This window comes from Paramisgurnus dabryanus, chromosome 6 (assembly GCF_030506205.2).
Source record: "Paramisgurnus dabryanus chromosome 6, PD_genome_1.1, whole genome shotgun sequence".
In the NCBI taxonomy this organism is placed as follows: Eukaryota; Metazoa; Chordata; class Actinopteri; order Cypriniformes; family Cobitidae; genus Paramisgurnus; species Paramisgurnus dabryanus.
The window spans coordinates 30,829,285-30,854,549 of NC_133342.1; the positions used below are offsets into that span (position 1 = coordinate 30,829,285).

The 25,265-nt window shown below is 36.9% G+C and overlaps 1 protein-coding gene and 2 long non-coding RNA genes across 3 annotated transcripts in view; 1 reads left to right on the plus strand and 2 right to left on the minus strand.

Moving 5' to 3' along the window:
- Positions 1–25,265, minus strand: part of b4galt2 (UDP-Gal:betaGlcNAc beta 1,4- galactosyltransferase, polypeptide 2) — a 160,058-nt gene that overhangs the window by 17,121 nt on the left and 117,672 nt on the right. The window contains exon 5 of the mRNA XM_065276589.1: positions 21,652–21,774. Within this exon, the coding sequence (XP_065132661.1) occupies positions 21,652–21,774 (123 nt within the window). The remainder of the gene's footprint in view (positions 1–21,651; positions 21,775–25,265) is intronic.
- Positions 6,946–8,103, minus strand: LOC135767012 (uncharacterized). The gene is made up of 3 exons (XR_010541866.2): positions 7,966–8,103; positions 7,632–7,808; positions 6,946–7,010 (listed from the first exon to the last, which is right to left on the minus strand). It is a non-coding gene; the product is annotated as an uncharacterized lncRNA (long non-coding RNA).
- On the plus strand, positions 7,676–10,736 carry LOC141282302 (uncharacterized). The gene is made up of 4 exons (XR_012336857.1): positions 7,676–7,811; positions 7,920–8,091; positions 10,151–10,323; positions 10,480–10,736. It is a non-coding gene; the product is annotated as an uncharacterized lncRNA (long non-coding RNA).

Here is a 25,265-nt window from a genome sequence, read left to right on the forward strand (position 1 = left end):
GGAGAGCTTCACAATTTATTTTTCAAGAATTGTATTATTCTTTATGGGTCTTTGCTAAACGTATCCACAGTTGGGCATATATTCCAGTTTCTATTAAATGATCACATTTTGATGAAAAAGTAAATGAGCATCACGTTATTGACCCATATGGTAATGATATATTAACTTGCAGTGTCTCTATTAACCAACAAGTCAATGTATGATTAAGTGAACATTGGGCTTTGAATGGTAAAGTAATAATTAATAGTGTTGACTGGAGATCTGTTTCAGTCCAGTGCACCCTGTCCACGATTAGATTAAATGGGAATTTCTCTAGATCTCTCCTCCTTCCGGCAATTTATTTAATTTCATTAAACCCTTGGAATGGAGGGGAATTAAAATCATTATGTTACTACTTCATGTCCTGCTTGCAGATTTAAAGAAGAGCAAGGAGAAAAGATTGAAGAGATTGAGAGCGAAAGAGAAAGATGCGATAAAGCAAAAGGAAAAGAGAGGAGTGGTCATAAAACATGTCACAATGGTTGACCATGGAAACGTATTCTCTTACAACCCTCCATAAATACACTCCTCCTCTTTATCCGCACATTGTCTGGGTTTAGAATGGAATACAATGCTATATCCCATAATGCAATGCTTTAAAATGACCTTGCATTTGTAATTGAACAACGAAAAATGACATTTTTACAAAAAATAGGATTAAAATGCTAATAAACCATGTTCATGACCAAGATGGATGCCACTAACTCAACAACATGAATGGTCATGTGACCACACTACAGTTTTTACAGTTTATTGTGGCATATGAAATAAAGCTTTACATACCATTACTGTCATTTTTAAGTAGAAGTTAGTATACATTATACTGTATACCCCACAGGCATGCTGTAAGCAGTATACTAATATGTCTCACAGTTCCCTACTGAATTTGACTTTGTACAGTATGCATACATACTGCGAAAATTGTACAATCGTAGTAGGAATGTGGACTGTAAAAAAATGTTTGTGCAACTTAAAAATTTAAGTTACCTGGTTGCCTTAAAAATTGATTAAAGTACACACATTTCATACAATACAATGTGTTTGCGTGGTTTATGGTTAAAACTACATCACCAATCCCAGGAAGTGAACTGTTGCCTACAATCTGTGTGTTTGTTGTAGTCCAAGAAAAGAGATTTACATTGGAGACGATAACTCGCGTCATCGTTTACTTTGGGGTTTGTACCTTTTGCATATCGTTAACATGTACTAATACACACTTACACACCAAAGGAAATGTACATGGTAAATAAGTGTTCTTAAAAAATATTAGTTACATTTTTTTTACAAATTGTGATGCCAACTAATATTTTTAAGCTGAATTAACTTAAAAGTTTGAGGCAACCAGGTAGGGATGTTAACCAATGACTGTTTGACTGATGGTTGACCGTATCAACTTAACCGGTCAAAGTTGTCAGTTAAAAAAAGTGATCTCTAAATTAGGCTATTATAAACAGTGGACTAAAAGCTACTACAGTTAGCAATCTCATTCCAATTTCCAGGATCTTTTGTGTGAAGTGAATAAATCCCTCACATTCGATTTTTCATAACTCGCTTGTTTTACTTATGTTTTACTAAAAACATTTGGCGCAAGGTCACAGCGTTTGGGTTCTGGCGCAAGGTCACAGCGTTTGGGTTGGTTCGTGCGCCCACAAGCTTTGCGAAAAGTAAACACTACAGGCTAAAGCAATCGAGACGACAGGATGAAGCTTGCAAAGAAAAGTAGTGTGTGGGACCATTTCACCAAAAAGAATGACACAGATGTAAGTTGCAACTTATGTGGTACAATGCTTAAATACAGTGGTAGCACATCATGTGCACACATAACTTGTTTTATTAGTTTTACTATTTTATTATATTTTAACTTTATTCACATTGCATCAAGCTAAAATTTAATTAAATGCAACAGTCTCAGACTTGAAGAAAATTGCTGAACATTTAAACCTACTTTCTGCACATTCCACCATATTTTAATGAAATAAAGAAAGTCCTTCTTCTGCTAACTTAAATTTCTGCATATTCCAGCATATAAAATAAAAATATTTTGTAAAATCCTTCATTCGAATAGTAATTATAAAACGGGCAGTTCTGGTTCTTCATTCTGATTGGTTGAAACGCGTTCTAGGTCGTGATAAAATACCCCGGTAAACCCACGGTTCAGACCGCATTACAAAAGTATAATATCTGCAACAGTTGCACAATATAAATGTTATTTAATAAATTAGATGGATGGTGATTTATAAAATAAACACCATAGTCTTAAATCATATTTTCATCGTGTCTTTGCTGCGTCTGTGTTGGTTGTGATCTGCGCTCTGTTGCAGCCACTCTTGATTCTGAGGAACTACTTTGTTTGGCGGAAGAGTAATATTTGTACTAATATAATTACAACTTATTTGTGTTTTATTTTATAAAATCCCACTAACGTTATGCATATGAAGTAACCTTTTATAAAAGCAATAACCCCCGCGAAGCAGTGGGGTTACAGTGCATTTTATAACAGCTAAGGGGGTTTTACTGTAGGTTCTAAACAACGCCCCTTAGCTGTTATAAAATGCACTGTTAACCCACTTTTGCGGGGCTTATGGTTTAATAAAATACAGCAATAAAATAATTAAAACAAAAGTCTCTCCTGATTGTATTCCAAATGATTAACATTAATGTCTTTTAACACTAAAGTGCAGATTAGGTTTTGTTTTTGTAAATCGTCAGACATGATTTTTACCACTTAATTACGTTTTGCTTTGTAGAAAGCGTTTCTTTAAAGTGAATTTTGTTTTGTATAAATTGTATCTTAATTTTATTAAATGTTTCATCAACCAATTGCATGTATTTAATAAATAAAAAGCAAATATAAAACTAAAAAGCCATTAGTCCTCAGATTACGTACAAGCTCCTCTGCGCCGCGTTTTCGAGACTCATGTTTAACGCTGTAGGGGATTTAAAAAAAAGTGACGTAAGTGGAAGGGCGTTGTGTGTGAGCAGGAGGCAGCAGAGAGATGCGACAGAGTTGTGAAATTGCAGGCTTTCAAACAGTGTAGCATATTTTAAACTAATCGGTTAACCGGTTTCAACCGGCTAATGAGGTCCGGTGGTCGGTCAAGAACATTTTTAGTTTTTTGCCATCCCTAACCAAGTAACTTCTTTAAGTTGAACCAGCTTTTTTACAGTTTGTGAGTATGGCTGTATTCCTCCTAAAACTGCACCGGGACAAGCTCAGCCCAAGACAGTAAACATAACTTGATTTGTCCTAAAAAAAATTTGGTCTCAAAACAATGCCTGGTATGAAATAGCACCAATCACTCTAAAAAAACAAACGGTGCTATATAGCACCAAAACAATTGCTTTGGATCGTAACGATAGAAGAACCATTTTAGTGCCATATAGCACCGGTGAAGAACCAGTGAAGCACCAGTGAAGCACCAGTGAAGCACCAGTGAAGCACCAGTGTAGAACCATATAGGGGCCATATAGCACCACATATGGTTCTACATAGCACTACATGGTTCTACACAGGTGCTTCACTGGTGCTTCACTGGTGCTTCACTGGTTCTTCACCGGTGATATATGGCACTAAAAATGGTTCTTCTATCGTTACGATCCAAAGCAACTGTTTTGGTGCTATATAGCACCGTTTGTTTTTTAGAGTGTAGCTGTGGTCCCTTGATTTTGAAACAATGCATCCCTATGGGCTATGAACACAAACCAGACGAATATTATGTGACTACATGAAAACTGACAAAATAGGCACCAAAAGTCTTTCCATGAAGAGCAGTTTATAACTATATCAACTTAAAATCCACAGTTGAACATGTCTGTCTAATGCTCTCCACTGTGTCCTTTTTGGTTTTGTAAGAGAAATGTCCCTCCAGGGCATCAATTCTCTCAAACTACACAGATGTTAAAAATCAAAGAAAGACGGGATGCTTCTCTGTCCACATGGCCAGAGGGGACAGCAAAATCTCCAAAGGCTCCTTTAACTTTGCTTTTTGTTTCAAGGCAGTCTGATGGAACATTTGCTGTGCGTGAAGCTAGGACACAGTCATCCAATATCCTCACATACACTCACACACACCTCTGGGCTATTTCTATCCGCAATGACTTCACTCCATGAATATACACCGAGATGACCTTACGTCCAACTTGCAGCTCTACGGCAGTCAGTCGTGCTACATAAAGGCTCCAAAAGGGGGTCAATCCCATAGACCCCCATGTTAAAATGGTCAACTTTACAGCAGAAATAAATATGTTTACAACCTGGTGCAAAAAAGGGTTTTTGGTAGCTAATTTTGCCCTTCATGACAACTGTGAGGGGGTGAATTTTTTTGTAACTCATCCGTTTAAATTATATTAACCCTTAAAGTTCTGCATAGTTAAGGGCATGACCACTTGAGTGGCTGCTGTCACTACCGTTATGCTAAGCGAATGTGGTTTCTGCAAACCAGGCACCTCAGTTCCCCCAATGTCCCGCCTCTTTGTCCATTTTCAATAGGTGTGTTCGAGATCATCCGGTGCTGCGCAGATCGATCAGCGAGGTTTGCCGCTTGCAGTCGAGGGAGGAGCTGAAGACGGAGACGTCAAACCGGACACCTGCTGCTTGCCGTAGTGACGTGTGTGCCGTGATTCCTTTTTTTATCGTGAATGAAGTGAATTAGATGCTGAATTTAATAAAAAACAAACCTTTTAATAAAAAGTTCCAACCAGAAACATTTTATATGAAATATTTAAATTGCTGCTTATACTGTATACCCGAAAATAATGGGAAACAAGCCTACATAATTAAAATACCAATAAAGTTTGGTATTTTCATTTTTCTTTTATTACACGACAAAATATAACATATTTATGCATTTTAACGTGTTTTTTTCCTGTTATAAAAACATGATTATAAAACGGCTTGTTCTGGTTCTTCATTCTGATTGGTTGAAAAGCGTTCTAAGCCGTGATAAAATACCCCGGTAAACCCATGGTTCAGACCGCATTACATAAGTATCACTGCGCCACTGTTGCTGCGTACTGATTTATGAAAATAAACACCACAGTCTATAATCATATTTTAATTTTTCTACATTTGCACAATTATGGCGATATCCAGATAAATGTCATAGATAGTGTTAAGTCATTTCGTCAATAAAGAGAAAACGTTCTCTGAGTTGTTTTTGTCTTAAATTGATATTTCCGCTATTATCCACTAGATGGCAATCTTACCCAACTTAAACACTGACGCATTCACTCGGTGGATTTAGCGTGACGTGTAAGTTTTGATGGCTCTGAATCTGATCTCTTACAAAAGTTCTTCACAAAAATGGAATTATCTCCGCTTTTAGCTGAAAAGTTGAGAGGTGATAAGAGAACAAATGAAGGTAGGGTGAAACTTTTTTTTGTTGTTGTTGTTTGAAAGCGGATGGTCTGTTCTTTTATTTGATATTTTATGTTTATTTAAATAAGATAATTTTTTCTGTAAGGGATTAAACTAAAAAACGCTGACGGGGAAAGAGTTCAGCATGCTTCCAAGCATATTTGAGCATCACTTCAACAGTTGCACGATATAAATGTTCATGTATAAATTAGATGAATGTTGATTTATAAAATAAACACCACAGTCTTAAATCATATTTTCATTGTGTCTTTGCTGCATCTGTGTTGGTTGTGAACTGTGCTCTGTTGCAGCCACTCTTGATTCTGAGGAACTACTTTGTTTGGCGGAAGACTAATATTTGTACTAATATAATTACAGCTTATTTGTGTTTTATTTTATAAAATCCCATTAACGTTATGCATATGAAGTAACCGTTTTATAAAAGCAATAAGTCCCACGAAACAGTGGGGTTACAGTGCATTTTATAACAGCTAAGGGGGTTTTAGGCACTCCGCTTCGCGTAGGGTTGCCACCTGTCCCGGTTTTACCAGGATTGTCCTTCTTTTTACTAACCTGTCCCGGGAAAATTATCAACTCTCCCGGGACACTGAATGTCCAGGTTTTCGAAAGCTATGTGAATATATTATTTAGTGCGCGCACGGCAGAGAAGGAGACCTTGCGTCTGTGTATGTGTGTGCCTCAATAAGCGCATGTAAGACAGAGAGCATCCTGATTGGCCTGTTTCGGTAAATCAACCAATCAATTGTCAGCGTGGGCGGGCTTTTATCTCTTCTCCCGAACTGAATTATCTAGAAACAGGAGCGCCGTCAGCGCCCCAAAAGTGAAAATATAAGACACATTTTACACCAGACTACACGAAAGTGTACCCCTGTCTTAAAAGAGTTTAAAGTAATAACAATAACAGTCACTTCAGCATTGCCCAGGGGGGTTAAAATGATTGTAAAAAACATGTTGAGAGGTGAGTTCAACAAGTTTAATTTAATATTTCAGGCCGCTAGTTGCTATTTAGACCTGTTTAAATGGAATATAAATAAAACAGTTTACATTAATAGTATAAGGAGCTTATATAAATTGTAAAAGTGATTTACATATTTTAATATAATTAACAAATAATTGGGTAACACTTTACAATAAGGTTCATTAGTTAACATTAGTTTACTACATTACACTGTAAGCAATTGCCGTAAATTTACAGCCAATTTTCAACACTAAAATACTGTTTTCATGTTAAACAGTTTAGTACTGTAATTAGCAATGCATTGTGGGCTGCTTAAATTGGAGCAACAAGACAGAGGCCCTCAACAGTAAGTTGATGTTTTAAATTACAGGACAATACAGTATTTTCTCGAAAATGCATGTTGACTGGGGAATTTGGAGCACGGTCAGAAGCAATATTAGTTTTATAAATTGAGGCTAGCCTTTTGCTTTTGGTCAATTTTCTTTAAAAAAATACAGAAGTAATTTGTCATTAACCCCTGGATGGAATTTCGGGAACCATTATTTGGATTGGAGATTTTTCAGAAGAGGACGTACAATTTAGATGACGTGCTGCACATTCTCAAGTGTTCTTCATCAAATTCATCGGGTCTTGCATCTACAAATGAAACGGTAATTCAAATCTTATTCATATTGCCAAAAATGCTTGATATCAACTGATAGAAGCTTCTCTTGCTAGGGATTTAAACATGTCATTGAACAGTAAGGCTTAGATTTGAATAGCCAAAACAATATTACTTTTGAGTGCTATTTTGTTTAATTTTGGTAAAGTTAGCCGTAGGCTACTTCTGAATTTGAGAAACAACACTTATTAAAAAATTTACTTTAACCAAACCATAGGATTATTTGAACATCGACTATCCAAGATGGTTTTGGCGAGTTTTATTTTGTTTGTGTCGACTTTTAATGAAAAGTGTTTTACAAACAGTTAACAAGAAAATAAAGCTAATTGTAGTTTGGTTAAAGTTGAATAGTCAAGGCTTTGCATTTTTCTTTTTAAACGCCAAATTGGTGTGAAAATATTGTCTTTCTGGACTCTTTGTGAATGCAATGTGTGTACTAGTTTGTGGGAGTACTACTACATATGTAAAAAGAGAGGTGTAAATATTTTTTTGGCTCAAAGAAGGCTGCATGTAAGCTACTTGTGACAACATGGAGTTAAAAAGATAAATTGTTACCCTTTAAATTTTGAATGTCAAATCTATTTAGAAGTTTGAACCTCGTTCACGTCTTGGTTACATTCCACCTAGTGTTTACTAATTATTGTCCTTTTTATAAATTTTCTTCTTAAAAATCTTATTATGGTAAGGATAATGTATTTGTTCCCTTCAGGTATCTGCCACTGCAGCTGACGTTGAGACAACTCTCAGTCTTCCTGCAAGTCCTCGCCTGATACCTGGTAATATACATTTAATTTAGAATCATTGATAGACACATTGTATATTTTATCCATTCATCTTGAGTTTACAAATGTTTACAAGGTAACAAGTATTACCATGTTGTTAAGTTTCAAGTGCAACAAGGCAAGTCACAATTAAGTGTTGGATGATCACCTTTAAGGGCTCTGAGGGCATCACACCAACATTTGCAATTGGACTTGCTGCTATGTTTGCAACCTACTACATTTTCAGCCTTCAGTATCAAGATGAGACAGCCTGCCCTCTGGAATTCATTCAGAGGTAAACCCCTTCAATCCCTGCCATCATTATATAGATATATACAATTAAATTAAAGTGTTTGTATTTTATGCATAAAATGGAATTAGTACTGTACATTTCAAGCCTCAACATCTACACACACACACACACACACACACACACACACACACACACACACACACACACACACACACACACACACACACACACACACACACACACACACACACACACACACACACACACACACACACACACACACAGGGTATAGACTTTATTATACTGTAATTCCATTTGATGTCATTAAATGAATAGTCTACCCTTTTGCCATATTAAACTATGTTATTACCTCAACCTAGACAAATTAATACATACCTATCTTTTTCAATGCGTGCACTGTACAACATGTTGTGAATGTGTTAGCATTTAGCCTAGCCCCATTCATTCCTATGGTACCAAAAAAAAAAGTTATATTTTGTGGAACCATACTTACTGGTATAACTCCTCATGTAACAGTCTTTAAATAAGGAAAACACGGAAGTGTTTGGTGGCTTCCCTGTTTGGTACCATAGGAATGAATGGGGCTAGGCTAAATGCTAACACATTCACAACATGTTGTACAGTGCACGCATTGAAAAAAGATAGGTATGTATTAATTTGTCTAGGTTGAGGTAATAACATAGTTTAATATGGCAAAAGGGTAGACTATTCCTTTAAATCCACTCAATTTGTGCAATGACGAAAGACATAAAAACAATTAACCCTCGTGTGGTGTTCATATTTCTGTTACTTAGACAATGTTTGTGGGTCTAGTGGACCCACTGTATTATTCGTATCTTAAATCAATGCAGTCATACTAATTTATATATAACTGTTTACAGATGATTACTTTAGCCTTATTGCAAGTAATATAGACATAATTTATGGTTAATATGTGTCATTTACCACTGGTACAGGACTATTTATAGATTAAAGAGCCATTCGTTTTTGTGATAATATGAAATAAGAGAAGAAAGTTCTATTCTCCCCCAGATGTTCATATAAAATAAGTATTTTCATCACTTTTTCATCTCAAATAAGTTTTTCATCACTTTGACATTTAATTATTTGAACTTAGTTTGAAATTGTACACATTTGTGTCCGTCTACACAGCACAAGCCTCATCTGAAAAGATGCGGTATTATAACACATTATCTACACTGAACACATAACCTGTTCATGTCAGCCTACACAACACATAAGAAGCAGATTTTTACTGTGTAGCTGTGTTGCATATGCATTTCTTACATTTTATAGACGTATACTGTGTCTTCCTGTCTATCTTATGTCCACACACACTGCAGTACAATGTGTTGCTTTTGGCTACAACCTAAAATGATGAAAATGCTTGGATATGAAATTATACTTTCTCTATTTCTCACTCTTTCTCACACACTCATACACACACACACACACACAAACACACACACACCATAGGTTTTGTGGTAAACTCATGTGTTCAGGCAAGGAATGGTAATCAATACACCAATTTACCATGATTACTACACTTTTACTATAATACAACCATGGTTATATTTTGTAAGGAATATAATAGTAAAATGTAGAATTGTTCCTTTTAGACAAAAGGTAAAGTTTTTGGGACAGTGGGGGCAGTCAAGTGTTCATGCTTGATATATAACATGTTGTATCTTTGCGCTGTTACAGCAAGTGCAGAAGGACAAAACTCTGCCATGAATCCATCACATATGTACAGACATACAAACACACTCATGAACTCACAGGAGTCCCAGATAGGAGAATAACAAAGTGAAGTTACATAGCACATTCAATTTTCACTCTCTTATTACCCCCGGGTCCAGTGGACCCGAACACCACATATGTAATAAAAATGTGTAGGGGGGTGTACAGTGTACAGTCATTATAAAGTTGTTTATTTTTATGTTCTTTGTAGAAAATGAGCCAAGGCCAATGAATCTGAGGTTGAAACAACAATTAATTGCATATTTTTTCTTTAAGTAAACATTAAAAACGGGTCCCACAGACCCGAACACCACACAAGGGTTAATTGCTTTTGATTTAGGCACTTCATTGATATAAATCAAGAGAGAGGAACAAATGCCAAAATCATCAGACAAGATTGTCTCTAAGAAGAAAGGTGTGATCGTCCAGAAGTCATCTTCTGCAGTTAAATACACACGTGGCCATGCTACTGAAGAATCTCCTTGACTTTTTAATGGAACTTCATATAGATCGGTGAGTATATAATCTTTCTCTCATTTTTTGACAGTCTGGCATTGCCACAATTATACTGGTATTTTTAACTTTATAAGCATTTGCTTGGAGTTTATACTTTACATTCGTGATTGTTTAGTTTATTTATGAGTATGATTGTTTTTTGTTCTTTGACAGTGGCAGCACTGGAATAATGCTGCAGAGAGGAACAGCGGCTACTAAAGTGATGATCGTCTCTTCATCCACAAGAACTAAGATGTAAAAACACAAACCTACCTCACAGGACAATTTTAAGAGGTAACCTGCAAGTCTAGCTTGCAGTGGCACATGTGCCTATACGGTTTCATCCTAAATGTTTTTTTATGCTTATTATTGATACATCCTGACAAAATGTTCTACTGTACTATAATAGTTTCAAAATGGCCTTAGGTATGTTTTCAAAAAGTGAACTATAGGTTATGCCCTTCACATTTGGTTAGGATTAGGGGCACTCTCTGACGAGCAATTTAAGATCGTACGTTTATTGCCATAGTCTAAAGCAAGAAACTACTGTTTCTGTTTACTACTAGAAAGCTTTTTCAATATTGTCCAACAGGATTTATTTTCTTTCCTTTTTTGTATTCATGTTGACATTGACATTTCTCTTTGAAATAAAGGTGTTTGATTTGAAAGTTTTTGTTTCTTATTTTGCATAATATTCACAATAATGCATATCTTAAGAAGTTGTCTTTAGCCCTGGGAATTCATTGGGCAAGTTCATGGGAGACTGATATTTTAAATATCAATGAAGAATTTTTAGAGACTAAATTTATGTTATTTCAAAAATGCTGCATATTTCTGTGATTATTTGGAAATTACAATAATATTGTTTAGGTTGTTACTTTAAACCTAAACAATATTATTTTAGTTTCTAAATAAATCACAGAAAAATGCATTTATTTTTTACTGTATTAGACTGTGAAATTATTTAACAGTGTGACTACAGAAGTATTCTGTATTTCTGGTTTACAGACTACTACCGTAAATTAATTTTACATATGAATACTGTAAAAATAACGGTATACTGCTGGCGTCTCTGCTGCCAGCTCTTTACTGTAAATTATATAAATACAGAACAATACAGTTTTTCTGGTTTACAGACTACTACCGTAAAGTCATTTTACGTATAAATACCGTAAAAATAACAGTATACTGCTGGCGTCTCTGCTGCCAGCTCTTTACTGTTATTTTACAGGGAAATTTTTTACAGTGTAGTTAACATGAACTAATAATGAACTGCACTTATAAAGCTATTTTTTAAATCTTTGTTAATGTTAATAACACATTATTTAAATCTTGTTAACATAGTTAATGCACTGTGAATTAATATGAATAAACCATGAATAGCTGTAATTTTGTTAAGTAATGTTAACAAAGATTAACAAATACAGTAACACATACTGCTTATGGTTAGTTCATGTTAGTTAATACATTAACTAATGTTAACAATTAAGAATTGTAAAGTGTTGCCAATAATTGCATTGCTATAGAAATATGATGCTATGTGGGGGGGGGGGGGGGTTAGGGGGCTTGTGAGCAAACCAATTGGTCGGGTCATCGATATGTCCCGGTTTTTTATCAGACAAGGGTGGCAACCCTAGCTTCGCGTCGTGCCTAACAACGCCCCACTGTTTCTTGGGGCTTATTGTTTAATTTATAATGTTTATTAGTGGAACTGAAGGTTGGATTAAACTTGAAATGCACATGACTCATCAGTGAGGCGACCAATCACAAAGAGCTGTGTCATCATCACCACTCAGAGCGGCTGCACCGACTGAGCTAGCGGCTACTCTCGTGGTATTTTAAAACCATTCAGTGTCAGCTCAAGTCAGACAAAATTACTAACCGGCATGCACTGCTTCAAGTCAGCAGCCGATCGGTCTGCAGTGCGCTGCATGATGTCGAACACACCTAATATGTTATCTGCGAGTGATGCGTTTACGCATAGCCAAGATGGTGACATGAAAAATGTTTCTCACAAAGCTATGGATGACGTCACAGACACTAGGTCCAAATTTTTACCGTTTATAGTCCTCATACTGAAAAAAGTTATTAAAACTTGTACTTATTTTCTTTGCATTTATGCATTTGGGAGACGCGTTTATCCAAAGTGACTTGCAGTGCATTACAAGTTTTTTTTTTTTTTTTGGAAGTGAAAATAGAAAGAAAATCATCAATCTTCAACATTAAATAAACAGTTATGCAAGTTTTTAATAACAAGAATTTGACGGAAAGCAAACAAAACGCATAAAAAATCTTTATAGCAAATTAGCGCGAATGGTTTCAGAATAGCTACAGAATGACCCTGCTGGCTCTGTTGAACATTTTATACACAACAAAGGCCAAAAGGCTAGTATTCACTGATGGAGGCTGACCTTTGCAACTGTGTATCAGCATGGTGTCTGAATACAGCAGGTCTGGTGGCTAGAGGAAACACTTAAGAATCTGTTATAATGTGCTACTACAAGATCATCTACTGACCAAACAGACATTAAAACCAGCAACAAACACAAATTTAAACCCAAACTAATGCAGTGTCGCTTCAGCACAGAATTTTTTTTGTAAGCCAGGCCTGCAGAATACAAGCTTGCCGAAAGTAATGTCCATTGGCACCGGGGTCCATGCTGTCACAGCAGTAACCTTCAAAGGCATGAGAAGAGAAGAAGTTTTGCTGACAGAGGCCGGGAGTCCCTGGAGCTCAAGCAAACTGGTTTTAGAGAAGTGACAGTATGTTCTGGTAAACTTTACCCTGCGGGCCTAAGTGGGCAACTTTCTGACTCTCTGTGTGTATCCACCAGACAGATGGGATTTTGAAGCAGAACACGCATGGCATTCACTTTCACATCTTGCATCTGAAAGACGGTTCTCAGCTGAGACTATTTTGTGTCACTCTATCACCACCCTGTCTGTGAAAACAGCACACTTCAGGCTTGATCTAACATGTTTTGGGTTAATAATATACATTTATATAATTATTTTTCATCCAGTCTGTGAAAACACATCTAAAATCATCCTACATAATGTAAAGAACATACCGTGGAAACATAATCTTGATATCTTTAATAATGACTGGCCCTGTTCACACTGCATATTAAATCGGTTGTCACTTCACCTTTTAGTCCTGTTCTGTACACACACAGTTCAGTAATTTACAGGACTGACAACCGCATTCTACAACCGAATTAACTTCCGCAAAATTCAGGTAGTGACAACCGCATTTACAGAAACTCTGCATAGTGTGAACATAACCAAACTGAAAAACTAATAAAGTATTTAAACGTGCATCATGGACATGACAGGTCTTTATTATGAAAAAATAAATGCCTAGAAGGGCAAAAAGTCTTCTGTATGCGCGGTGGAGAAAATGACAGAGGCACGAGCGTTTGCTGACTAGTGTTGCCAGATCGTGCATGAAAGAAACAGCGAACAAGAAAAATCCAATAATAAACCGAATAAATCCAAATGCTTCACCTAAAAAAATCTAAATATTGGGAACGGCAACATCACGCTTTAATAACACTAAAAACTTGATCGCTTCATGAGCCAAAAGCCAAAAACAGTTAAGTGCCAAAACAGTAAAAAAAACGAGGACCTGGCAACACTGCAGGACAGCCCGCTGTAGAGCAGCCTCACAAATGCGTACAATACACAATGCCAAGACGGATGTGTATTTCATAACATTATGCTGTTAAATTATTTTGATCAAAGCTGTGAGTGATAAGCACGCGAGACGGCAGAACTTTCTATGATTATCTCTCTGTCAATCTCTCTGCTCCGGTAGCGCCACCATCTTAGACTCCTCTGTAATCAGGAGAGAGTATTAGCGTAGTGCACGCACTTTTCTTAGTGACGTATGACAAATTTGGAGGGCGGGGGCACAGCAGCAGAGTAGCCTCCGTAGGCTGCGTAAGCTCTCATCCTGAATGCTGACGCGACTAAGATGGCGGCGCTACCGGAAGGTATTTATTTTGTTAATAAAGTTTTAAATATGGATCTTTCTACAACAACACCACGCGGATTACCCTCAGAAGACCTTTGTTTATCATCCTGGAGCCGTTTGAATTTATTTTGTGAAGGATGGACGCACTTTTTTTGGACTTGAAGGTCGTGGACCCCGTAACATTACATTTAATCAACTGAAAGATCTAAAACATTTCCCAAAATATCCGAAAATGTGTTTGTCTGAAAAACGATGGACATATGCAACTCGGACAGCTTGGGGGTGAGTAAATCATGGGTTTAATATCATTTTTGCCCGAACTATCCCTTTAACATGTTATAAAATATTATCACAAAGTACCCAAACATGTTTTGCCTCAATTTTAAACTGTACAGTAAATGTTTTATCATAAAAACAACTAAAATGTTTCTTTAAAGGGCTTACCACAGTATGTTATCTTTAAATACATGCTACTTTATTTTAATTTTAATGCAACAGCATGCATACATTTAAAATATGGATGAAGCAACTTCACTATACTATACATTAACATTTCAACTGCTTTTGTTGGCAAAGGTACTCATTCATTCTCAACATGGGCAAAACAAGCATTGATTAAGAAAATCCACAAAGATAAATAGAAAGTAAAAGTGCATGCAGGAACACATACAGTAATTAAAGCCCTCTGAAACAATCTCCTTCAAAAGAACACCCAGCTCTACTTACTTATAAGCTCCCAATAAAAATAGCTCTTCTCAGAAAATTGATCTCAGGGGAAATGTTTCTTTAAAGCATCAAAGCTTTGTGAATATCCAGCTATGACGCTTATTTTTATTTATACAACCTTTCTAATCATGTCAGAAAAAAGCAGAGGGTGAAAGCATGAAAAGATAACAGAGAGGTGCGCTTTATCACGCCATCACTCTCGACTGACAGTGCACCCCAAACATCCGAAAAAGATTGACATTCGGAAACGTGTGCTGCCTCTGATTTGTATGCCCTCACTTGTGTTATCGTGTATGTGCCCTGATATATTGCAGGCTTTGCTCTCTCCCATCACCTGAGCAGGAAATAAAATGATAGCTAGTGAAAACCTGGCCATTTATTATCCTGAAAGACAGCCATCAGGCAGTCTGGGTCTCGTCTCTGTGTGTGTTTCTGTCTGGATTTTGAATTAGCATGTATATACAGCTGATCCTCATCCTAACCCTTCCCTACCACTAAGAGTCTACTATTCCTCAACTAATACTCAAGATTTTGACATGTACTATAAGTGCATTGCTACTTACAGTCAAATGAATCTAAGGACCATTACAGAAAATTATATGTAGCCTTTTTTGATAGACAAATGCGCAGAAACAGCAAGGACACTGTTCAAAGTCAAACTGAGTCAAAGTGACTGTTTCTAATAACGCATGCCTGTTAAGCCTGTCTACCACATTTCAAAAACCTGTCAATCAAATTGCAGAATGGCATCATGGTGCAAACAGTAAAACAGTCTACGTGTCTATGTTAAAACTGTATCAAATCGCACTTCTTTAAATTACAGTAAATGGCTTTAACCAAAGTTCCTTTAGGGAATTCAAGCCACTAGGTTGCCATCTTTTCAACGCCCCCAGGCAGTTCTTTTAGTCATGTACAACTAAAGTCAATGCATAAATGGGGAAAGACAGATATCTCCAAAATTGCGTGCTGAAACTACAATGCAAATGCTACAATCCAATGATACAATGCCTACAATCCGTGTGTTTGTTGTAGTCCAAGAAAAGAGATTTACGTTGGAGACGATAACTCTTGCATCGTTTACTTTAAGGTTTGTACCTTTTGCATATTGTTAACATGTACTAATACACACTTACACACCAAAGGAAATCTAAAATCATGAATCGGACCATTGGTGCTCTTAAAGCTCAAATTGCATTTAAAACACTTAATTCAAGATTGAGTGTTGATCTGTCTCCTTACAGCAGTGCTCAATCTTGTTATATCCAAAATCTTTGCTTTAACTATTTATGTACCTATATTAAGCATTCAATACATTTTACCTATTGTACAGACATGTTGTTCAGGGGCCGTATTCACAAAGCATTTTATCTTATCACTAAGAGTACTCCTAAATCGCACTAAAAGATTTTAGCTAGGAGTTTTCTCTTAAAAGTTATTCACAACGCCTTTCAGACCTACTTTTAGTAAGGAAAAATTATTACTCCTAAACTAAGAGTGAGTCTTCGTTGCTACGGATGACGTCAATTCTCATGCACGAGCTGCCTCGCAATGACCACGGTGATTGGTTGTTAGATGACAGGGCTGTCATGCGGAACATAACACAGACGCACCAAATCATGGAATTACAATATTGAAATATGTCTGTGTCCTATACAAAATAATAATAGTAATGCCATCGAAATGCATATATAAAAGAAAAGTCGTGAATTTAATTAAATTAAATCAAGGTAGCCTAATACAAATGAAAACCGCCATTTGCCTAATAATAAAAAACGACATTGCATTAACACTTGCTTGATTAATGTACATCCTATTAGCCTAAATAGACTACTTAAAACAAGGAAATGTTGCCCATATTAAAGAAGCCTGCCTAATAACGTAATAAATAAATGATGGTGGATTATGAACTCGCCAAAACGAAAAAGAAAGCCCAAATGGATGCAGGATCAGTTACTGCTGCTGGCCCAGTTGGTTCTGGAAAAAAGACACGTAATAAAAGGGAAATTCGGCACTGAGATATCAAGCAAAACTAAGCGTGACACATGCGAGAAAGTGATGCGCGGGTCAATGTACAAAACAACTGGCACCCGACCAACGTTTTCAACTAACCCGCCCGCTCCCTGGCCCGCATTTTTTTTAAGTAGTAATTGTTTAATAGTTAATTGCCATCTTTATTTCAAACGACCCGACGGAACGCGACCCGAATATCATAAAAAATATTTTTGGATGACTCGTAACCGCGGGTGACCGCATGCATCCGCTCATTTCGGATCAACCCGCGCAATAACTGATGGGAGAGGTTTTGTTGCAGATCAATGCAGCATTCCCGCTTATGTCGCGGACCCCGGACGAATGCGAGAGGCGGTGGTATATGCATTACAATCGCAGTAGAGGGTTGAGATTGCAGCCTTTAAACAGACTAACATGGCAACAGGTATGCCTATAATATTAAATATTTAATTTCATTATTGTTTCATGTAATTCTAAAAAACTTCCTGCTTGTCATGAATGTAATGAATTATGAAACAAATGTCATAAACAATAGCCTATGCTTACATTAAAGTGTGCTTTTAAGTGTTATGTGCAATGCTTTTGAGTTGGTGAAACTGTCCATGTTAAGGAGGATCAGCACCTAAGGCATTTTAAGATCCTTTGTGAATAGGTATTAGTGAGTTAGGAGTCCTCTCGACTTCTTTTAAGCTGTCCCAGACTTAGGTGCTACTTTTAGGGCTAAAATGCTTCGTGAATTACTTTTAGTGAAAAAAATTAGGAGTCCTAAAGTTAGGAGTGACACGCCCATTATTTTTAGGAGTTGCTCCTAAATTCGGCAGTTAGGAGCTACTTTTAGCCTTAAAATTCTTTGTGAATACGGCCCCAGAAAGGTTTTGGGTTAAGGTCCCATGGAACAAGATGTATGTACACAATAGTTGCATTATTTACATTCTTATATATATGTTATATATATATATATATATATATATATATATATATATATATATATATATATATATATATATATATTTTTTTTTTAATAATTGTAAATCTTATTAATGTTAGCATTTTAAATTTTTAATCAAATTTGAAACTGTTAATATTAGTTATTGCACCTAAAACTAACATCAATTACTGTAATGACATAAACAAGAATTATGAACAAATACAACCTTTTTGTAAAGTGTTACAGAAATTTTTATTTTTTAGATTATTCAGTACAAATAAAAAAATAATTCAGGGTTTGTTCTGTTTACAGTCATAGCTCTAAAACAGTATGAATGTGAACCCTGAACAAGCAGCTCAAATCAAACTCGTGTACAATTCGACGTATAAATCTTATTAAAGGTAAAAAAGTGATTTAGTTAAAAAAGTGTTTCTCTCAATGCTGTTTGATTATCACGAGTGACAGACAGGAGCAAAATTACGTAACTTCATCTTTAAGAACAAAGTCCAGATCTAACGTACTGTTACACATGCGTTTTCTCTTTAAGCTGTTAAATTTCTCTTAAGACTTAAATTGTCGTGTTTATGAGGATACTTGCAAAAGCCGTGAATTTTGACGCATGTATGTATTGGGCTAATGCGCAGCTTGCATGCTCCTCTCAAACAGAAACAGGTATATAGCACATATAGTACAGTTGTTTGTGTTTCAACGTCTTAAAATCAATTAATTTAAAACTGCGGTGCTTAAATACATGTGCAAATGTTAAGCTTTTTTGATCACGCGCACAGCAATATGACGTGGGCGCGTAACCTCGAATGAGAAAATACTACAAGTCAAGTATGTGTGCGAGGCAATCTGCACAGACTGCTTAAACTTCGGCAGCAAATAAGGTGACTATAAATTGTAAAACATAACCCGCCAAACTGGCTAGTTATTTGACATTGTTACGACAGCTGGACATGATTTTCATAATTTCATTTACTGCAATGCTGTCGCAGACCCCCCTCACCCCTTATTTTCAAAACTCATCGGACTAAACGAAACACAAGAAAGACCTATTTTGGATCAAAAATGGATCAAAAAAACTTTCAATAGCAGGGGACTATTTTCGGGCACTGCTTAATAGCATTGCGCCTCCTGCAGCCATGTTACATCAGCAAAGTCTTTGATTATTTCGCAGGAATGAGAGTAAAGTTCCTAGCCATATCTGCCTAAAAAAATCACAACTTTTAATTTTCTGACGGTCTTAGTACGCGATGAGTCAAGTTTTAAATAGTGATTTGACATTGTTACGACAGCTGGACATGATTTTCATAATTTCATTTACTGCAATGCTGTCGCAGACCCCCCTCACCCCTTATTTTCAAAACTCATCAGACTAAACGAAACACAAGAAAGACCTATTTTGGATCAAAAATGGCGATTTCACCAAATTTCACCAAAAGGTGTCAAGTTTGCACCCCTGTTAAATAGGGGTGTGACGAGACACTTAATCCACGAGACGAGACGAAACACGAGATTGGGTTCACGAGAACAAGACGATATTTTTACACTTTTTAAGAAACCCTTAATGATAAAATAAATGAATAAGAAACTGAAATCACGTTATTTTTAAATGTTTTAACTAATCAAGGACTGGCCCTAACAATTATTTTGCTAACTGATAATGAAGTCATTTGTTATTTTTGGGTAATAAAAATAGACCCAAGTGAGCAGTAGCATTTAAAATGACATAATAACGAAGATGCAATAATAATTGGTTCAAATAAAGTATTAAAACCAAGTTACATTAAACAACATTAACAAACACATTACATTTGTGCCCTATAAATAATAAGCATTATGTATGTATTATAACAAATGCCTGCAGGGGGCGATAGTGGACTCGTCTCGCGGACGCTATCTTTACTTTCACTTTCACTTTAGACGGAGAGAAATGCTTATTTTTAGCCAAACAATGTTTAAATCCATATTAATATTTAATATATGTCCATTTCTTTACCCTAGAAATGATACAGACACTGTCATTTTTTGAGAAAGATCATGCAGACATTAAATAATGTAAACTCTGTGTGAGGGTTTAATCTGCTGAGACATCACATCTGACACTGATCAACAGACAAACACAACGCGTCTCAGACTTCACACGAGTTCCCAAACAAACATTATTGAAAACCTAAACAAAAAAGCAAACATAGTAAAAGACAAATATAATGCATGCACTGTAAAAGGGTCAAACAGAAAGCTGCTTCCTCCAGAGGTCGCATATGCAGGCTGCATACGTCATCAAAATTTATTTCAGATCATTAACAGATTACAGATATTTCAGATTACATTCGCAAGTCGTGAGCATATTACAACAATTTGCATTTAACTAAATAATTAGTATTGTTAATAGTCTCTAATAAGACAGTGATGAAGTAAATGCAGTTTAAAAATGCGACCTCCGAAGGATGCAGTCTTTTTATTTGAGAAACGGCCAGCACCTCCACAAGAAATCTCGCGAGACACATCTCGTCAATTATAATGCATAATATCCACAACTACTTTTATAAAATCTTATAAAAAAAGAGACAAAATATTCTGCATTTGAATAATTTTCTTTTTATAAACAAAAAATCTCAAAAGCCTGAGATCTGATATTTGCAATCTGTTACCAGGGGTCATGCTCACTAAATGTTGCATAACAGCAATTACGGCAAATAAATTTACACACCAAATGCATAACGCAGTGCTCAAAAATAGTCAACTTGTAAACTTTCAATAGCAGGGGACTATTTTCGGGCAATGCTTAATATCATTGCGCCTGCTGCAGCAATGTTACATCAGCAAAGTCTTTGATTATTTCGCAGGAATGAGAGTATAGTTCCTAGCCATATCTGCCTTAAAAATCACAACTTTTAATTTTCCGTCGGTCTTAGTACACGATGAGTCAAGTTTTAAAAAGGAAAAATATCGAAACTCTCTGATCATTTTTTAGCGCGATGCTAATGGTCTAATCAGATTCAATGAATTATGCTAAGCTATGCTAAATGGATTCCAAAACGGTAAAAATCAAATGGTTAACTCTAAGGGAGCTGGAAAATCAGCCTATTTTCAAAAGAGTGGAGTGTCCCTTTAAAGCTGAAGTGAAATATTAGTTCCACTAGCATCACCACACACCATTACTGGTAACAGTTAAGTCTGAGACATGAGACAGTAACATAAAAATGACATATTTCTACATTAACAGTCCTATTTGCCAGTGCAACAATCACTTTGCAAGTTTCATTAAACATTTGACTGCTGAGCACCACTAGCAAAGACACTTTTTTCTTAATTCCTAGGTTTTATTGTAATTTAAGAAAGAGAACACATCATTTAAATCAAACCTTTGAAGTCTTTTCGCTTTTTAATATCCCCACTATGCTGCCCACTTACTCCAAATTGCGCTGCTGTATTTTATTAACCACCCGAACAGCTGGTGTGTTAATTGGTGTTGGTGGGTAATATGCTCAATATGTTCCAACTCTTTTATTAAATCAATCTATAGCATCGAGCACAGTAACACATTACACCATATTTTAAAAAAAGAGCGATTGACTGCATGACCTAACCACATAACATTTAATGGGACACAAAAAAACATTTTAAGTGATGAAAATGATTCGGACAGTCTGTTACAATAATCCCACGAGCCATTAGGGGATCATAAACAAGTTCTTACCTGTTGTAAATATCATCATCTTCACCTCCCCAGCCCCAGTATTCATTTGGGAAGCCGTTGATTTTAAGGAATTGTTTTTTGCTAAGGCCGGACACCCCTCCAAAGTAGCCAGCATAGGGCAGCCTGCAACGGGACCAGACCTTTGTCATTCTCATTCAATTGATTGACATATTGACACACCTCAGCATGGAGCATGAGACCAAATGTGACCCTGTCTGTAAAATCCAGGTTAAAGTCTTATAATCTCTAGATGAGATGAAATTTGATTTAAATCATTGATTTTACTTTCATTTTAATCTTTGATGTGTCCTTACTCAGTCATTATTAAATATATCAAGGTTATTTTTCACTGAATGTTCTTACGATATGTAAGATGATCACAAAAAATGCCTTTAGCCGAGTTTTCCCAAGCAGGGTCATAAATTTTTTCAGTAAAATTCCTAAATGTTTACCTCTGATGGTCAGCCATTCATTTCTGTCGGCCTTCAAATCATCTATTTTAAATGTAGGGTTAAAAGCAATGGATTTCCATTTGATTTTGTTAGTTGAAAAGCGAAGGGACCTCGCTGCAGAAACTCTCTGAACTAAGCCCTTCAGTCAGCCGACCGAAGCATTTGAATTTGACAAAATTGCATCTTGTATGAGCGAATCTCCAGAGCAATATAAGCCTCCCAGAGGGAATCCTACATTTTGAAATGATATCTGATCTTCTTTCATCTCTTCACTACTCTACTCATCGCCACCCCGCAGGCCCCTCAGTTGAGCTACACAACTCCGAGGAGGCCCTGTTAAAGCTTAAGTGTGGCACAAACCATAGAATCCGGCTTTGCTTCAAAGGGAAACCGAGCTCAGAGAGCAGGAGCGCACCATCGGATCAAAAATATCTGATGAATCATCTTCCACTGGATTTAAGCCTGATATACATTTACTTACTTCATTCAAGGCCGAAGGATGACTTTAAAGACTCTCTAATGGCTCGCTGTACAAAGTCAGAAAAAAAATGGTCCCTAGCTGACACTGGAGCCACACCCGTTAAAAAGGTCCTTAAATGTATACATACGGCACCTTTAAAAAGGTACCACCCCAGTGACAGCTAGGTTCCCTCGTCTTCCGTACCTCTGCCTCCATTTCTGCATAACCTAAAATAAATTTGCCATTCACACAGGTTTAAAACATGCCCATTGTATTCTATTTGAAGATACCCTCTGGGATGCTGCCTGGCAGGTGCATCATGGGTAATCGCTGGAGGTTCGCCTTGGGCACTGTGGTGTGTGTTGCCGACAAAAGCAACCACATCCGCCCACGCCGACAAATTTGCAACATAAGGGAGACATTGAAGCAAAAACCTCCACGCACGCAAATATGCATCCACAAACGCGCCCGTGCACACCGCATGTTCAAAGACAACAAGCTGAAATTAATGAGGCCATCTGCTACGGCAGCAGTCTTCACAGTAACAGTATGGCTTCACAGCACAGCCACGCTCTGAGAGCGAGCAATTCTCTAAAGGTGTTCCACTTATTAAATACTGATATGTTAAGGCCTCCTCGGACCGCGGAGGCAAGCTCATAGCGTGACTCGCTCACGCAGGGAATGGGAATTATTACCCTTCCTCGCGACAGACGGCGGTCAACGCGCTACAGAAGGTCAGTAGCGTTTGTTTAGCCTAAGCAACGTAGCGACTGTCTGGCAGTCCGCAGAGAAGTAATGAAATTCAATAACATTTCAGTACAGCACTAAGCGGGTGCTGTGATTTTGTTAGGCACAGGTCTGGGGCGTGCCATCACACTGACAGAGAGTGATCTGATTTCAAATAAAATCATAGTAAAACCTAAAAAAGTATTTTTGGTGTAAATATTTGTGGTAAATATACAGTTTGATAACGGTTGAATGCAACTAGCTGACAATTAATAATTAGGCCATATGCCCACCAAGGTATTTCAAGCGGCTGAAATGCCAGCTGTGGGCGCATGGCAGCATTTTATCAGCTGAGACGCTTTGGTTGCTATGCTATTGGATAGCCATTGAAAGATATGGTAAAATGATCATTTACTCACTCTCAGACCATCCAAGTGGTAGGTGACAGTGTTTCTTCAATAGAACAGTAAAGAAGATTTCAGCTGAACCCATAGCAATTCATAAAATGAAGTCCTTGGGTATCAGTACTTTGAAAGTTCAAAAGCAGATACAACACAAAATGAATCCTAGCGGCACCTGATGACATATTGATACCTTATGAAGGAAAACTGTGCGACTAAGAAACTGGATGTTATGCTTGGTACACACCAAAAGATTTTTTTACATCTTTTAAGACTTTCAAAAAGTAACAAGACCACAAACATGAGGATAAAAAATCCTAGATTTAACCGTTTTGCACCTATTGATAAAAATATCACTCATGTGACCTTTTATGTAATTCCAGTTGTCTGCGCCATCTTGAGGACCTACCGAGTACCAGTAGACTACTGACAAGAATTGGCTAGCTTGCTATGATTTAGAGATTTCTTATCTTTTACAGTCTGATTCTTACGGATTGGGAAATGGCTACGAAAGACAACATTTTGCACCTTGACTGTCATGAAAAGAAAAGCAACTTAAAAAAATATCTTGGTTAGGGTGTGATGCCTACTTGATCCCTGATGCGTTCTTCCTGCCGCTGTCTGCTGCTACCAAACTACCACTATTTTACAACATAAAGGTGAAGGCGCGACACAACATGAAACTTTGCTCGAAGTATCACCTGGATCTCTACACATGAACGTGAGCATTGAAAACATTGTTTGTGTACACAGAGTTTACTAAAAAGAAAGGTTTTGAACAACTGACTTTGGCTGTTATGGTGTCCGCTCGCCATCTTTGCCAGACATAAAGAATCGATTTCCGAAAGCGAATGAATGAATCTCAAATGAGGCTCCTTTTTCAACTAGAAGGTCAATATTGTTTTTACGAATTATCCGTGCATTTATATGGAACTATGCTTTAGGAGTTATGCACATAGACTGTAAAAAAAGATGGACGACGCGACGTCGCCTCCCTCCATTGTAATGAATTGAAGCCAAAAATGTCCGACCATGGTTGCCGCCATGTTACGTAAAAACGTCGGTTTGGAGCCAAGGCATGCGCAGAAGGAACAACCAAAGTCAGTTGTTCAAAACCTTCTTTTTTGAAACTCTGTGTACACAAACAATGTTCTCAATGCTCAAGTTCACGTGTAGAGGCACAGGTGATACTTCGGCAAAGTATCATGTTGTGTCGAGCCTTCTTAGTGTTGTAAAAATAGCGATTTTGATGCTCACAACATATTGAATGCATAGCTTCTAGTTCTTTTGCGACCACTTCAGGTACTCAAAATGGCAGAAGACAAGTTTGAGATGTGAGTGACGTCAGCTGATATTCATAAATAGTGTGTGGTGTGCCATGATGTGTTTAAGACAGCACACCACACACAAACAGATTTTCAACCAGAGTCTCAACTCTCAACTGTGAAAACAGGAAATCTCGTAAAATCCTTCGAGACTTCAGAAAAAGCATGGTGGACGATATGCAGGAAGAAATGTCCATGCTTTCGTCTTCCATCATCTCGCTTTCTGATTGGATATTGTTTCGTTTCACGC